The 17,550-nt window shown below is 52.7% G+C and overlaps 1 protein-coding gene across 5 annotated transcripts in view; it reads right to left on the bottom strand.

Annotated features, from left to right (window-relative positions):
- Positions 1 to 17,550, bottom strand: part of hth (Meis homeobox homothorax) — a 482,965-nt gene that overhangs the window by 108,687 nt on the left and 356,728 nt on the right. For all 5 annotated transcript variants that reach the window (XM_076370371.1, XM_076370372.1, XM_076370374.1 and 2 more), the window contains one exon: positions 4,146 to 4,222. In XM_076370371.1, the coding sequence (XP_076226486.1) occupies positions 4,146 to 4,222 (77 nt within the window). The remainder of the gene's footprint in view (positions 1 to 4,145; positions 4,223 to 17,550) is intronic.

Below are 17,550 nucleotides of genomic sequence, written 5' to 3'. Positions count from 1 at the left end.
AAAGGTGGCGGCAACGCGGCGGAGGCCTCCTTAAACTTGATTTGTGCTCAATTACCGCGATCCTCCGGCGCTAACCCCGCGCGGCGGCCATCCCCGCGCCTGCCTCTTATTATAAGACGTCGCGACCGACGGATGGACGGACGCGCACGAGCGCGACGATTTTATTTATACGCGTCGCAAACCACCCGCGTCTCCGCGGCGTCGCGATGCAACGGGGACGCCGGGAGACCAACCGCGACGCGTCAGACGCGGCGAATCAGAAGCGTCGGGCTGTTCGTTTCGCATTTTATATCCGGCACCGCGCGGATGCTCTTCGCTGATTCACACCCCCGGACTTGCGTGTCCGTAAGGGTTATTTCGATCCTCGGCGAAGTCAAGTGAACGCCTCGAGGGTGTCAGGAATTCTTTTGTGCTCGGCGAAGGGTAGCTCGGCCGCAAGTTTCGTTACGGGTATTCGCGTCCCTTCCTTTGACGCTCGAACCGCGCCGCGGGCCGAAAGCGACGCCGATTTCGGGACGATTCGCGCGACGGCGAAACTGATAAAAGGGAAAAGCCGCGACCCCCGCGCTGGCGCGTCACGGTAAACAGGGGCTGTTGTAATTCGAATGCTGGCGCAGGTGCTACGCGGAAACATCTATCAAGATAGCGGGACGTTGGCTGGGGGAAGCATTCCGTCCTCTGCAAAGAGAGGCGGGGTGAGCCGGTACGGTGGATCAACTCGAAGAAACGGAGGATTTCAGGGGACAGCAGGCACTAAGCTTCCACGAGGGCGTTCTCTTCGTCTTAACCCTTTCCGTCTGCCACCGGATCGGACGGAATTAACTTTTCCCTACGACGTGCGAGTCTTCCAGGAGCTCGTCAGGGGTTGTTTTCTGACGGTTCCGGGGATCAATCCCCTTCGGTGAACTTGTTTCGGAATGTAGAGTGCCTTGGGGTGCCTAATTTTCACAGGTCACCGGATTAGCATCGCGTTTCCTCGAGCATCGTAATCAAATCGTTATCAACGTTTAACGAATTTCGTCATCCGCTGTGTTTGAATTGTTAGAATCCTTAAGAAAGCGATCTAACGTTTGTCACCACAGAACACTGACGAAAGGGAACGTCAGTCGCCCATCCTTATACTGTCTTTCATCCATCGAATCATTTTGACACGAGCAAAGCGATAGTATTTCCCGCGAAAAGCGTTCGAAATAAACGGTGCTTCGCGCAGATAAATTGCTCAACTACCAGACGTGTTTCCCGCGGAGCCAAAGACTCGGTTAATAATTCGCCCGGCGCTATTTCATCTTCGCTACAATCAATTCACCGGGATAACTAACCGAACTCATTAACACGTGGCCGCGCGCAAGAAAGAAATAGTTTAGCGAATCGCCATCATTCACGCACGGCATCTGCCCCCTCCCGCGGACGCACTCGCGAGCCATAAACATAGTTACGAGCGGCGGGACGCGTATATCAAACGCGATTCTGCGGCGCGGCGGCGTCGTTTCCATCGTGTGCCCACTCGGGAACGTTCGCCAGCGCAATAGACGCGCGGCCGTATCGCCGCTTATCGGCCGCACCTGCAGCCGCGTTCTAAGCGGATGCAAGCACCTACGGGTTAACCTGTTCGGGCGATCGAGAGAATCCAGTCGAAGGAAGTGGGATCGACAGAGCAGGGAAAAGAAGAAGAAGAAGAAGAAGAAGAAGAAGAAGAGGAAGAAAAATTGCATCGAGCATTGGCCGTTATCGCGTTTACGGCGAGCGGAACCGAAAATCTCGCGCGGTACACGCGGTCTTGAGTGCGTTTATCGGTAGCGTCAAAATTTCCGCGGAATTTACGGTGTTCCCATTCCTCCGCGGCCGGGACGAGGCGGCGAGGCCCGGAGGAGGACGGAGGCGTGCCGCTTTCTGCCGGTCCCTGGAAATCGCGGTCGCGCGCGTACCGGGAGAACCGTCGTCTCCTCTCTTTCTCCGTCCCGCGACGGCCCAGATACGAAAATCGTAAAGTCGCTACATAATAGCGGCTAGTATAATCCGGTACGGCACTTCGCGCCGAGATTAAAGGTGCATAAAGCGGGCTGGCATAAACGTTTTACAAGCTGCTCGCCTACCTGGCTGCCAAGCGCGAAGGAGATATTATTTTAAACGTCTCGTTACGTCGCTGCCAGCAAGCGGTTCGACAGCGTTACGGTTTTATTCCGTCGCCCCGCGCGAGTTACGGCAACATCGGCCGCGCGTGTGGCCGCGACGCGTTTCCCGGCCGACGTTCCCCCGATCCGGTGAGGAAGGGGTCGAGCGCGCAGTCGGACCGGCGAATCGTTAAGGTTTACGACGGAGAAAGTTCGACCGGGGATAGGCGATGATTGGCCTGCGTAACGTGGGAAACGCGAGTCGAATGGAACGTCGAAATTAGGGAATCGCGCGTGGGCGGTGTTGCGCGCGGCCGTAACAATCGCCGCGGCCGCTCGTAAATATCGCCGCTGCTTGTCCGCACAATGTTCCTCGTAGCTATCTGGGTCTGCCGGCGCGAGCGAGCGCGCGCGCGCGCGCGTGCGGCGGCCGGCTTCGCTTCGGTTTAGACGCAACGAATCCGTAATATAGTCCTGGGTTTCTAAGAAACATCGAGCCCGAGCAGAACGGACTACACGGCGCTCGAGCGACGCCATTAACAAGCTTTTTATCCAGACGTAAAAAACCACCGAGGGCTCCGTACGTTATGAACCGTAACTTTTCCGTGTTTACGACTGGCTGCGGGATTCCTCGGCTGAAAGTGAAAGCGGCTGGGAAAAAATTCAATCTCGCAGGTGGACGCGGAAGTGGGCGGTCGCGAGCGTTGCAATTTCGGGGAAATGGAGGACGCCTTCTTGCCGCGACGCTGCCAGGATAAAACTCGAGCGACAGTGGGATAATTAGGAAGCACGTGGGCGACCTCCTTCTTATTGCCATACCGTTTCGAGCTTCTGGTGGGGGACGAATCACTTTTCAATCGCTATTGGGTTTACAGTGGATAGAATGTTTGTAGAGAATTATCCGCCTCAAATGCCATTTTATTCGTCGTATCATGAATATATTCTTAACCCTTTGCACTCGGAGGGTGACTCAGTCATTACTTGATTTGACGCAGTGAAACAATCTGATATTTAATGTCGAACTTTGTATAATACCCCGATACGTCAACAATTGGAATAAATAGCTTTGTCCCTCAATATTCATCTAAATTCCTTTCGAGTTAGCTTCAAAGAATATCGTGTCTATCTCATCAGAAAACGTTGAAATATTCCTAGTGAAAAACTTCCGAGTGCAAAGGGTTAAATAATAGCCTAGCTCCCGATTCAATGTTTCCGACAAATAAATTCTCCGTCGCCGATCCGGGCAATCCTTACGTCACACGCTCAGCTACCCCGCACGTAAAATTCTTCTCCTCTCGACAGATATCCCTTTCCTCCGCGGCGCGAAAACCCATTGCAACGGCAATTTTATCTTCGACAGGGGGCACGCCAAGAATGCCTCGGTGTCCGACAATCCGGCGCGACGCGGGGAACGCGGGAATTTCGAAATCTGACGCACCGGTGCGTGCCTCGCGGCGGCCGTACCCGTTGTTCTTCGTACTCGCGTGATAGACTCGTTGAACTGATCAGCTTGTCGCGGGCACCGTCGCGCCGGGCCCCGGCACGGTTCGTTTCGTTTGACGGACGAGAGTAATTTCAGCGTGTCCGGAATCCGCGTATCACACGCCCGCCGTGTCCGGCCGCGGCAGAAAGACCGTTCCAGCCGGGCACGCAGCTCGCGAGGAGACCTGTCGCCGAGCGAACGCCGAACGCGACGTCGAATTTCCTGTCGCCGTGTAATGGCCAACGGAGGATAATGATTGTGACGCAAGAAGCTAATGGCTTCCACGGAGATCCCGGCTTTCCGCGGAATTTAAAATCCTTGAAATTATTCCGAAGCTCGACGGTGACTCGAGAAATATTGCGAGTTACTTTGTATAGTTTCAGGCTGTTATGAGAATCTTGGAGAATGTCAAAGTGAAAATTCATAAATTGCATGCATTCGATAATCGCTTGTAACATATGAAATAAAGCGTACGAAGTACTTGATTCGGTAGGCGACGCAAGAGGATTTCATATGTTACAAGTTCGTGATATGCTCGTCGATTCACTCACCAGTTGTTAACTTGAAGGATCGTCAACCCCGTGTCTTGAGCCAACTGCTTCTTCTGGTCTTCCGAAGGGTACGGGTGCTGTAACAAAGGAAACGCTTATAAATATTTATACACCGAAACTCTAATGAACATGGTAATCACAATTTAACCTTCGATAACCTTCGAAGAGTCCACCTTTTATAAATTTCTACCTCGAAATTCAGTCGTCGAGAATGCGAAGGTACGCGTCAGAGATCTGTACGTTGCATTCCACGGACATCCGACGGTAGCAATTTTTATATTATTTACTGCGGCGCTCGACGAGGAAAATCTCCGTCGTGCTTCACGTTTCGCCGCAGTCCGTGCTTTTAAACAATTTATCGGATGATTTATCGCGTAACAGGTAAGTGCACAGTGCGCATAGACGCACGGGGAAGTTTTATCTACGCGACGGCAGGCGCATTACAGGCGCCGCGCAGGCTCGTCCGGACGCACCTGTGAAATATTATTTATTGCCGGGCAACAACAACAATAAAAAGAAGAACCGGCTAAGGGAAGGGGGACAGTTCGGTCGAGGAGCGCGGTAAAAAGCGTTTCTGCACGCCGGAGACGAGTGCGTTTTATCGCGCTGTCGCATCGGCGCAGATGCGCTTCTGCGGAGACGACGATCCGTCCTCGACGCTCGTATTGGCTTTCACGAAAGACAGGCTTTACGAGGGGCCATCCAAGATATACGGGAGAAAGGTCAGTCGTGGACAGCGGCGAAGAAACGGGTCTCGAATCGTCGGTTTTACAAGATAATCTCTGTCCCGCGGATTATCGAAAGAAATCGGCTGGCGCGCAACAAAATGGCCGCCGCGTAGTTCATAGGGACCGCGACAAGCGTGTAATATCGTTCGCAATCCATCGTTTAAAAATTAATTTCCTGCGATTTTTGTGATCATTGTTATACGAATCTTGTAAGTTTCATAGAAATACAATATTTGAAAGAATATGATTATAGTATTATTATTCGTGTATTGTATCGTGAGATTTTACGTTTCTTCTAATTTTCTACTTGTTGAATTCCGAAACGTGTGTGGAAGCGAGCTATAAATGGTCGAATTATATCGGCGTATCACGGAAATCAATCTGATCGGCGAGGGTCTATTTCAGGGTTTCATGAGAGCCCGATCGCGATTAGTCGCGACGCAACAAGTAGATTAACGTCAGCCGGGAGCAAAGAAGTTTCATACGCGTGTTTTCACTCTCGTGGCGGCTCGCGCGAGCACGGTTTGCACGCGTGTCGTTCGTCTTCCTGTTGCTTGGCAGCCATCAGGCGCGGGCGGGAGGAGGGCGCGAAGGATCCCGGGTTCTCGCCGCGAGTGCGAAATTAATGCGAGCCGTAACTTCCCTGGAAGAACGATGAGATTTATACACGAATTTATGGACTCGCTCGGCAAGACCGATGGAACAACCGAGAAGTGCATCATTTATGCATCTAGCTCCAGTTTCGAGGCCGCGAAGCCTTTGAGCTGTTGCCAGTGGCTGCGTCCGCGTCACTTTTCTATGAAAACCGTGCAGTCTTCCTTTCGAAAACTTCGAAAAACTCGTCCGAACGGGAATTTCCACAACTCGTATTTTCGTCGTCGATTTACCTCGACGACCGCGTCGAACATCGGAGAACCGTCCGTGAACTTCCGCCGTGTTACAAATGATAAACGACGGACTTCGTGGAACGTTAAAGGAAAAAACGGCGCACGCGATGCATGGATAATCTCGTTAATTACGTTACGAGGTACGCGAACGCTGATCCCACCGGGACGATGCATCGCGCATCTTAATTTTCATCTCCTATTAGACCGCGTCGCGATATTAAAGTCACGTAATCGTCGCCTGAGCAGGACAAATCGCGGACGCGCTATCTGTCGCTCGGGGATGCGTGAAACCGGGACGTCGGCAAATGTTAGGCTGTTGCGCGTGAAACGTCCGATCCCGCTGATACGCGCATTTGACCGCTCTTTTATAAATGCCGGTTATCCAACGTGAATTACGGTGGACAGCTCGCGCTGGAATCCGTAATTTTTTAATTAGAATCGCGACTGGACTCCATCAATCTTCATTTCCCGGCCGCGATAAACACCACCGCGTAACAAGCTTGCCGTTCAACAAAAGCCAACCAACGTGCGAGGTATGTATGCGTGTACGGTGTACACCTAGAGACTATTTCCAACAACAGCGCGAACGTGTCGGCGCTCCATTAGAAGCTGGAACCACGAAAAAAGGAATCGACCGTTTCATACCGAGCGATCTTACGCGCTAATTAAACCGAACGAAAAAGAAAACCGTGCTACATTCGTAATTACAATTTCAGGCGGTCCGCGCATCTACGTTCACAATTAACTCTAGTTAGAGAAGCGCTCGCGCGCTAATTGCACACCCGGAGCGCATCAGCACAAAGGAAAACCATCGCCGCCGCCTAATTGCAATCCCCGAGCGCATCGACCGAGCGAAAATCTCCGTTCCCCGAAGTTCCTGCGAGACGCGTTCATTACCGGCGGCGGCCCCGATCGCGGCCAATTAATCGTCCCGCGGTGCCGTCGAGCGCGCGCGCGGATCTCAATTAATCCAGCCGCGTCATAACCCTCGCCCGATTCGATCGGGGATTTCCTTCGAGCCCCGCTCTCGATGGCCCGCCTTTTCGCGACCGCGGCGGTCGATTAAATCAGGCGCCGCCGGTTACGCGACCGCGGCGACACGCTCGATGATAATTCAGGGCAGCGCGACCGATACCCGGGGGCATTAAATCCGAGGCGGGTTCGGGCCGAACCGATGCCAAGCGGCGCGCGATCGCCGGCCAGACACGGGAGCGGGTCCGGCTGCGCGTAAAAGCCCGCGGCAGCACCGCAAGCGGCCGGACCGCATCATATTTTTACATAATTAGCACGTGGCGCTCTCGCGGTGTTACGTTCCACGCCCCTCCCTTCCTGCGCTCGTTACTTTTTGCCGAAGCCTGCGGTATTTTTGGAAACCACCGTAAGCCGCGGATACCCCTCGCCCTTCTATATCATGTTTCTTGGAGGCGAGCCACGGTACACACGCATCGGAACCGTGCCTCCGCGTCCCACCCTTCCGCCCCGTTGTTCCCCGTGCCGCGCCGCGCGCGAAAGCCCATTGTGCGGCCGTGTATACGCGATCCAAGCGATTCTTATCCTAATTAAATCGGCCGAGAGCATTGTCTGGGCGTAGAGTTTCTATCGGATCTCGGCCTCGGCTACCTGCCGTTCTCTCTCTCCCTCTCTCTCTCTCTCTCTCCGCGTATAACGTCATATCGGGAACGGGGCTGCTGGCAAAGGGAGCGAGCTCCGCGCAGCGGATTTGACGGGGATCGATCGCCGTTCTGGATCGCGGGACCAGCCGTGTCATGCCAACGGCGACGACAGCCTCGTGATTTCGGGCTTCTGTAATTTCGCGCGACGACCGGCCAGCGGTTTCCACCCTGGAGAGATTACGTCTTGGAAGCGGGTAGCGTTATCTCGGCGCGTGAACGTTCACCTCGATGGACGAAATTGCTTTGCGGTGGAATTATTCGGTGATTCCTCGAGGGAATCGTTCTTTGTGGGCTGTTGATCGTGGTTTCTATGATCGGGAATGTGATTAAGACGAGGGAACGAATGGGAGAGATATTTTTGAAGCGGTGAGGCTTGCATTGTGAAGTTGGCAGTGGTAACTGTTGTAGGTTTAACAGGTCAGTTGTGATATTGCAACGTGCGATAGATGAACCTTCGATGAAATGATCCATTTATTATTATGGAATAGAGCTGTCCAGTGTATCTTCACGCGGTCGTTTTTTAATAGAAACATATAATTTAGGTCTTAATCGAGGTCTCGTCGTAAAGTTAGCCGAAAGGTAGCATAAAACGTTGCAATGGCATGTTTCGTCCTGAAATCGAAGGATCCTCCCCCATCCTGCCACGACCCGGCTCGGTCTCGTTGGTGTATGCATAAAACAATCAAGATAATTGTTGAAGCTACATGGGGACCGGCTGGCTGACTGCTTTCCACCCTCTTCTCGGCTCGATGTAGCCGCCGGAACGGGCGGACGGAAGTGGAAGGGACAAAGAGAGAAAGAGAGAAAGCAGCAGCTATCCAATTACATTGAAAACAATAGTCTTAAGTGCTCGCGGCGGTCCGTTCCGGGCTGCGCCCCACCCCCGTCGCGACCGATGCCTTTTCCGCCTAGGGTCGACCACCCCCCTCGGGCTGCTCGTGACGATGCGCAACTTTGACTCGGTAAAAGTATTATCGCGAGAAAGTTGCAGGTAACACTCTCGCGAATTGAATGAATCTCCCGGACGTCTCTCCTTTCCCGTGTCTCGATTAAGGGATGAAACGTTCTGCTCGCCCGATAAGAACGGGAACGCGAATCGATAACGGGAACACGCCTCTTAATATACCCGTAATTGCTGTCTGGAAATGAACGAACATCGTACGGTACTTACAATAATTGCGTTCAATCGAATCGCTCTCGAGCTTCGGAATGATAGATTGATTGGTTCCATGCAATCCGTCGAGTAGAATTCTTAAGAATCTATAACTGACTAAGAATCTTCTTGTGATAGTTCGTATTTTGGATACCCGAAAGAAACGAGCAAATACGAAGAAATCGATAGAAACGAGTACGACGAGCCGAATCGGTATAATAGAAGCGGGACCGCCGAGGCGGACGACTCGAGTCAGCGGCCAAACAAGCGATAAAATGAAAACGGGCGATAAAAAGACAATATGAAAACCATTTGGGCCGGCTCGTCGTCTGGGGTAGAAACGAGCCAGGCGGAAGCCGGGCTAAGTGTGTAAATGAGTCTGTAGTTTAGCCCGATTGCCTCGAGACGACCCCTTTTCGTGGTACGCTAACCTCATCCACGAGCCGCTACCTTGATACCGGAGACGTAGCTGAAATAACCGTGGCCCTTTCCCGGAGCGAACCGCTCCCTAAGACAATTCTCGAGACAATGAGATCCTCCGTGACCCAAATTCAAATCAGCGCCAGCTGCCTGGGATGGGATTTTCTTTCGAACATTTCAACTGAAACGGAAGCCCTAGCATCCACAGGTCCTCGCACGCGAACGAAACTAACGTAACTATCGAACAATGCCCCGATCAAACTCCATTTTTATCTCATCATTCGTAATCTCCTTGTAACACACTAAGAAAACTGTTAAAGCTCGTCGCCGAAACCGATCCCCTCGCTGCATCAATTAAAAGATCGCTCTCCTCGCACGCCGAGAGTCAAACGGTACCAATATTCCGCGCGATCGGTAAAACGCCAAGATGCGACTGAGCAACTTTGATATCCATTAATATTCAATGTAGTGACATTAGCATCTTGCAATGTTTCAACTTGTAACCTGTTCGGACCGCGAGTGCCCGGCTTCAGTCGATAAATCATAGCCGGCAACGGGGTATGCGGCAAGACTATTATTAATCGACGTCGATAAGCGGCCGACTCGTTCCCGCGGAATTGCCGAAGTCGCGGAACGATAACGGCGCGTCCCACCTCCGCCATCCTTCGGTTGACATCCCCTAAACCAGCCAGCGACCCGCGAGACGCTCTGATCAGACCAATTGCGCACGTACCCCTCGTTACGGCCCGGCCAGACGATACAGAGACCGGGTGTCACGGGGAAGGCGTCTCTCTCAACACTTCCCACGTCGAAACGATCGACAATCGCGCCACGTGAACGCGCGCGCACGACAATTTGCCGGTCTCGATGCTGCGTCAGGCCGTCGATGTCGGATGGGCGGTCTGCCGCGCGTCGGACCTCGCTGAACCCGGCTCGGTTTGTACCTCTTCGTGTCCTTCGCCGACCCGTTCCGGGATCCCCCCGATAACTGGGCTGCTCCTCGGTGCCGAATGACACGTCGATGACGACCGCTGCTGACTACGACTAACGAGCGGGGCGTTTGGGGCGTGGGAGCCGCCACGGATCGCGCCTCGTCATCACGAGCCACGATTCCGCCCTGCGCGGCGCTACCCGGACTCATTGGACTCCTTTGATTTCGGAGATCGTAGAAACTAATTGATTGGGACTTCGACGAATGTACGAACGATCATAGAATTATAGAAGACGCGACGATTTCATTGATATTCAAGAGGTTTTTGCGGGACGGTTGTGCCAGTGAAATTAAGAGAGTTTCCTACTGGACCGCAGTTTTATAAGTTGAAAGTGATGTAAATATCTGTAGGCAATTAATCAAGGAGATGCGCTGCGATAGAAAGTGGATAGGTATTTGATTGGAAAGTTGGCAATACAAATTCGTGAAAGTAGGTATAAGTACACGATATTCATGATTTCCTTCCTGGCGTATTTATTTGTTAAAGGATTTTACTGGCTCTGGTTGCGGCGTGCTGCCTCGGCCAAGATGATACTACAGTCGAACTAAGGAGCACTCTAAAGATCAGAATTTAAACGATGCGTCTGCGCGTTTCATCATTCGAGGAAAGCCACGGGTACAAATCACGCCGAGGATTTTTCTGGCAACTCCACCGAATCACCTCTGCGAAAGAAACGAGAGACACTCGTCTATTCCGCGCGGGAGAATGACACCTACAGGCGCAGCGTAAAACGTTAGATATTCAAATGAAACGACATTTTCCTAGCGGCCTAATCCAACGTCCGAGTGTCAGAGATTTCACTGAGTATATTCAGGGGCCATTGAAATTTGACGGGGCCGAGAAACACGTCGACTCTACCTGACGTATTTTACAGCGCTCGTAGATCTCCGGGAGGTGTAATAACCGACAGGTCCAATGAAATTGTATTTAATCGCGGCGCGGGGGATTTGTCATCGATGAGTGGTCCGCGACTTTCCAAGAAACCGGTCCCCGCCGCGTCTTAACTGCCGCGCGCGCGAGAAACGAGCTGACAGCGTGGAATTCGCGTCCGCAATATATTACGAAAGTCGCAGTAACTCAGAATCCGCCCGATAGGTCTCCGGCCGGCCGCGATCGGGGCCACGGAAAGATCGTAAAATTGCCGGCCAATTCGACGATGGTCCCGCCGAGCGGAGAAACGCGAGGGCCGGCGGGGGGAAACCGGCGAAGAAGACAAAATAGGCGACGTCAGCGCGTCAGTCATCTCTAATGCCTTCATTCCGACTGTTCCCTTCCATCGGCGGATAGCTATATCTCCGGCGAGCGAGCTGAACTTCGTTACCGCCTCGGGGGTTATTCAATTTCGGCGTTAAAATCCTTTAATGTGCCGTTATTGCAGACTGACGGGGCGGCGGTGGGCCTTGCTCCACGGTAATGGCCGCCGCTCCGGAGCACTTCCGTCGGACTTCTTTCGGGAGAGGAGACTTTTAGACGGGATTTATCGGTTCGGCCGTTCATGCGCGTATTTTTATTAACTGCTCTCGATACACGTCCGTTCGAATTTCCTTGACGTACTGCGGTGACTCACGCGCGCCCGTTCGCTCGCATTCCGAGCGCACGAATTTATTCGTGACGTTTGTTTATCTCTATTGCCTATTGTTTTAACACCGCCCGGTAATAGATTTCTTTTAATTCCGACATGAAATTTGAAGTTTTACGCGCGCGATACCTCGTCGGATATGGAAGAACAGCAGGGGTGGATTCAGCATAATAAAAGAGGGAAAAAAGCGGCGCGCAAACGTACGCCCGATATGACCTTGTTTACGAGCTGCGGGCTTGTTTCCCGTTGCAGCGGTCCGCTTGCCCACCGCTCTCCGCCGCGGCATTCTAGCACTCGCGGCATTACGCTCCGCGAGTCTATGCATGCGATGCATATCGGCCATTTCGCTGTCCGAGTAACTCAATATTTTCACCGGGAATTTACGATTATCGGTAATTTGCAATAAGCGTGTCCCTCTTTCGCCGATGACGAAACAAGGTCGTGTCGCGCGGCTCGATCGCGTGCACCTCCTCCTCTCGCCTCGACGCGCCGGAGCCACCCTTGCCGCGCTTTCCGCACGCAACGGGACACCGTGTACAATCCCGGCGAATAAATATTGTAACAGTTATCCGCGAACGAACACGTGAGTCATCGGGTGTCGTAAGAAACAATGGTAGAATATTTTAGGTACTTGTTTGTTCGAGGCGTTACGAAAGGAAAAAGAAACGGTAAAATATGTGCATTCTGCACGCGTTGAATGTATCATATACCCGAAGGTTGACCCGTTCTTATCACCATAGAGAATCAACGTATTAATCATTACCCAGGGAAACCATTTGAATTTTTCCATCATTACAGCGAACGAAACATTAAACGGGTCCTTTCGACACGTCCGACAGTTCCAATGCTACGTTTTCGATGGCATTGACAGCGATGAAAGTTTCTCGAGTGGAAAGCAAGAATACGTCGTATCGCGGAGGTTTAAGTGACATCGGAACGGTACCCGGCGCAGAAATTCGCGAAGAAATACCCGCATCCAATTACCCGTCGCTCGCCGCGTCGATCGGCGCACAATGCGCGTCCGTTAATAAATCAACCCGTTCGATCCGAATCCCGGGAACGACGCGCGGAACACGGTTGTCAGTTCGACGTCTTACGGATCCGCGGCGCTGATTAGAATCAGTCCCGGGGACGCATTCTCCGCGCGGCGCGGTCGGCCCCGCGTCCCTTTCGGCGTAATTACAGACGAAACACAATGGAATGTATGGAGGTATGCGAGCGAGGACGCGCCTGGCAGCTATTCGTGCCAACCTCGGACGATACGAGATAAGCCAAGCCCAAAGATGGTATGCCGCGGCGATGTCGGCTCGCGGTGGACGACGTCGAATGGTATACAAGCCACACGGACGGGAATCGGGCGAACGCGCGGCTCCATCTGCCAGATAGATATCGCCGCTGAAATCTGCCTCGTCACCGCGACGGCACCGCTCGCGTTCGATAATCAGTTATTCCGGACTGCGTTCCCCGGCTCCTACCGGGAAAAATCGGGTCGCCGCTTTTCTTGGACGTCGCTTTCCCCTTGTGCGCGGCTCCTTGGGAAAACATATCTCCATTTTGTATAGCCTACATACTGCGGACTTGGCAAATGATACTGTCGTTTCTAATTATATCCCTCCTAGCGACCGTAACTCCAAACATTCCGAATTACAAACTTCTAAACGGACAATCGAATGTTTCGCTTAGAAACGTATAAACTAGCAACGATCGCCTTACCGATAGAATTCGAATATGTGAATAATGAAAACCTTCGAGACTCGAACAATTCTACTAACATTTTCACGAGCCGAAAGTGCCAATCGAACGAATCGTGTAACCGAGGGCAATAATGCAGCAAAAAGCAGCGCAAGAGGATATCCCGCGAGGGTGACTTAGGGAATCGATGCGAATTGGTACGGCGACCTGCAGGGCGTGGTCGAACCGGGTCTCTGTGACACGACCACCTCAATCACCGTGCGACGCCCAAGCCTGTCATTATCACGCGACCCTGTCTGCCACGGGGTCCCTACCCGCGTGGCCGTGCACCGAGGAACATCGATGTCTGTTCCGCGGGGCGGTCGTATCTGGGAGGACCCGCGCGTGTTCCCGGTGTCTCCCACGGTCGGACGTGCGATCCGTCGGCCGATCACCGGGAACAAGGCACCGAAGGGTGCGTAAGGAGGCCCCGGGAGCGTGGCGAGGCGACACACCTACCTCATTGTGTCGTCCGAGGCGGCGTCGCCCTCGAAGAGGAGGTTCTTGGGCTCAATCGTCGCCAGGACCGATGACCGGTGACCTCGGCTACTGACCCGGCTTTGTCTCCCAATTTCATTGATTAGGCCTCACTGCTCCGCGCCGCCAAGGATCGTCGTCGGCCCGTATCCGGCTGATTGGACCGTGCTAATGAAACGACTGACGGCCACCCTGGACTAATCTCGCGGACCCGGAGAAACTGGCGGATACCACGACGCTATTAACTGACTCCGCTAATGACCCCGGGAAACTGCCGCGCTGCGGTTCTAGGTCTTCGATCGTTCGACGTTGATCGGGAACGATCCACGGTGCCGCAGTCGCGGGATCATGAATCGATTCGTTGGAAATATACGAACTTGATTCGTCTCAGTCTATAGTTATGGTAAATTCTCGAAAAGCGTATCTTGGTATCCAGTTTTCTATTATATTAGAACTTGGTATAAATCGCGGTTTGTCAGAATTAAGTTAGTATACAAGAATCAAAGTGGAGTAGGAAATACGTCGAAGAGTATGTCGAGTGGTTCGTACATCGAGGTACCAATGGTTTTAATCGATGCTTTCTAATCGTGCGAAGCAGAAGATCCTCGAGGACCCAGAGGAGATTCATTGCGAATTCCCGCCGCGAATCAGTGGACTGCATCCGGACCACCGAATTTCAATCTCGCGTTTCCCCGCCGATGCATGGTACAATGAAGCTAAAAGTGAACCGATTCCGGGCGAACAAAGTCTCGAAACCGCTATCGTCATCGCCGCGCCACCGACGAAACTTCTCTTCCTCCCCCTTTTTCCTCGCCACGTCAATCGGAACCGAGCTCGTGACTTGTGGGAATCGAGATAATTATAACGTTTCCGTTCAGTTTAGACACGGGGTACGGCAGAACGGCGGAGCGGGGGGACGCTGGGCGAGGCGGAGGGAGGGCGTAATAACGAAACCCTCCTCCTCTTCAAAGGGGCCCCCGGGCTGCAATTCCATGGTCATGCTCGCGCCGCTACCCGGCAATCATCCCCAGTCAGTCTTTCAGTCAGTTCCGTTGCTATTTAATTATCCATTTAAAGCGTATAATCTTCTGCTACGGGGCACCGATTCTCACTCGTGCCCCGATCGACGGCCGGCCTGATTCCAGCGACAGAACGGGGAAAACGGCGTCCCGCGGCCGACGATTTCAGAGCAGGCCGCCTCCGAACGTGGGACCGCGAGTGCATTTACGCGGCCCGTAACCGGCGGTATCGGCGAACACGCGCGCGCGCGCGACCGGTAGATAAGGATTCCGTTGCGAAACGTCCGTTTTCCAGGTCGCGGTGTTACGCTCGCACACGTGACACGTCACTGTTTTCGTAAAGGTGATTTACGGCTGGTTCGCTCGGAGCCGATTGGAAGCAGACGCACGTTTTGCAACTGCGAGTACGTGTCTGGGTTTGTTCTTGGCATTTCTGAGGCTTTCAACCTTTATCCCTCGCTCGGCGGATCCTGGTAGCGTTTTTGAAATTATAAGTACACTTATGGAAATAAAAGACGGTAACGGGTAAAGAACTCGTACACAGAACGATGAACTTCAATGAGATCGTGTTGATTCATCGGCGTTTTTCCTCGAAACATCGAAGACAATAGAAAAATTCGAATATTGAAGTAAATTCTACAATTCGAAAGGCAGCAGCCAACGAACCAAATTGAATTTCAGCGTGGCGCGTTTATTTTTCTGGTCGGCCGTTCGACGTAAATATCAAAAACGAGGAATAGAAAAATGGAGAAAAATGGAGGGCCGGAGAACAACGAGTAATTGGACCATAGGAGAGATGGCGGAATGTAGACGGGCGCGGGAAGCGTGGGAGTGGAGCGTATATATACGCGTCGATGCTGGCAGCGCCGGGAATGGCCGTCCTCGTCGTTACCGGTATCGGTAACAAGGATACGGCTCGCGCGTAGGGCCATTTCGTTCGAAGGTTTACTGTCCGGCCGAAGGTTCGACGCGGCGGTGGCGCGATAAAGAGAGAGGGAGATTAGAATCGACGTAGGATCGCGGCCAGCCCCTCCGCTCCCTCCTCTTTCTAGGCCGGGACGTCCGGCAACGGACGCGCGCGCCGCGCTGAGATCGTAATTTAGATGATTATACGATACCTCTGGTATTTACACCGCGCGGGAACGGGCGAAAAATGGGAGGAATTACGGTGCGAGGTGGGAGCCACCCCGGACGACGGAACGTCCGCGCGGCGATAAATTACCGGGACGTATTCAAACACGGGCCGAACTTTCTATCAAATTACCATCTGGCCAGATAACGAGCAGCGTCGTCCTGTCCCTTCGCTGCAAACAAATTCCCTCGCCGTTCCGGCGGGTACCATTCCGGCTGTTGCCTCCGTTGGAAAAAAGGAACACACTCCGAGGGAAAAAGTGCCCGGAGCGTGGACATCGATATTCGTCGATAACGATCCGAGTATCGTGGTTCGCGCGAGATCTTGTAAAGAGAAATCGATGCGCGGATGATGAAAGTTTTATCGAGTAATCGGCAGATGCTCCGCTGAAGTTTCGAATGTGTAACGACCGTCGCGGATATGGAAGAGATACGTGTTCCGAGTAATGCGTACGCGACGAAGAAGAAATAAAATCGTACTGCGATTCTTCGAATTGTAATCTTGAATATTATCCGAGTATCATTTCGCTTGAATTAATATTGAAGTTATCGCCGCAACTCCTGCTATTACTTTGAATCGCGCTCGAAAACGGTATTACCAGGAAATTCGGAATTACCAGCAGCCTATAGATAATCGTTAAGGGAATCTCGGAAGAAAAAGGTACAAGAAGAAGGCGGCAGTATGACGATGCGATCAGCCCTATGTCATTCCGCGGGAGCAATGCATAGATTCCGGAAAAACACGTTCTCGGTCGGGTTCCCCTTTCTCGGCCTAAACCACCCCGTTCCCTTGCTCCACCTCTCTCTCTTTCTCTCTCTCTCTCTCTCTCTCTCTCTCTCTCTCTGAACCCTGTATAAACGAAATAGCTGTTAGGTGATATTGGGATACGGCGTGTTGCGGAGGGGGCATCGATATATATTTCCGGCTGCTCCGTAACGCGTAGCCGACCCGGTCTAGGACGAAATCGCGCGGCGACAACGTAGGGCGGCACACCCTTCCACGTTTAGTGTCAATTTATTCGGGATTCCCGAGATTCCCGAGGCTTTGCCGAGCGCGATCAGTCCCGCCCGTTTGCATAATATTGTATTTATTTCGTCTTGTAACCTCGCGCAGGGCGGCCAAACCCCTTTCCGCAGCCCCTCGCCGACCCCAAGCCAAGGGGTGACTTCGTTTAGTCGTCGGTATCCTGCGAATAGCGTCATATACGCGAGCCCAAAATGGGCTATACGGGTTACAAGCGGATCCACGGACCTTGTCCCCTGCCTCGCTTCTTCTCCCATCCCTTCGACCGTGTACATCCCCCACCTTTTTTTATTAGCGAGCATTCGGGGGGGAGCAATTCGCCCCGTGTAATACTCGATCGCGGGACAGATTTTCATTTTCGCGGTGATCCCGTCGGATTTTCGACGAGATACGCTCCTTGGACTGTTCCTGACGGGTTTTCGAAAGGGAATGAAACCTGTTACAGTTTTATCTTGTGCGAGGTATTCTGTCGATTGTGGACTCGTGGGAGGATAGATGCGCGGCGAACGAACATTGAAATATACGAGTTTAATCTAAAATTTGAAATTGAAAATTTGATGTGTCAAAGTCGAAGCGAAGTGCTCAGCTACA

This window comes from Nomia melanderi, chromosome 8 (assembly GCF_051020985.1).
Source record: "Nomia melanderi isolate GNS246 chromosome 8, iyNomMela1, whole genome shotgun sequence".
NCBI classification, from domain to species: Eukaryota; Metazoa; Arthropoda; class Insecta; order Hymenoptera; family Halictidae; genus Nomia; species Nomia melanderi.
Note: the sequence above shows the minus strand (reverse complement) of the source record. Positions and strands in the feature narration are given on the sequence as shown.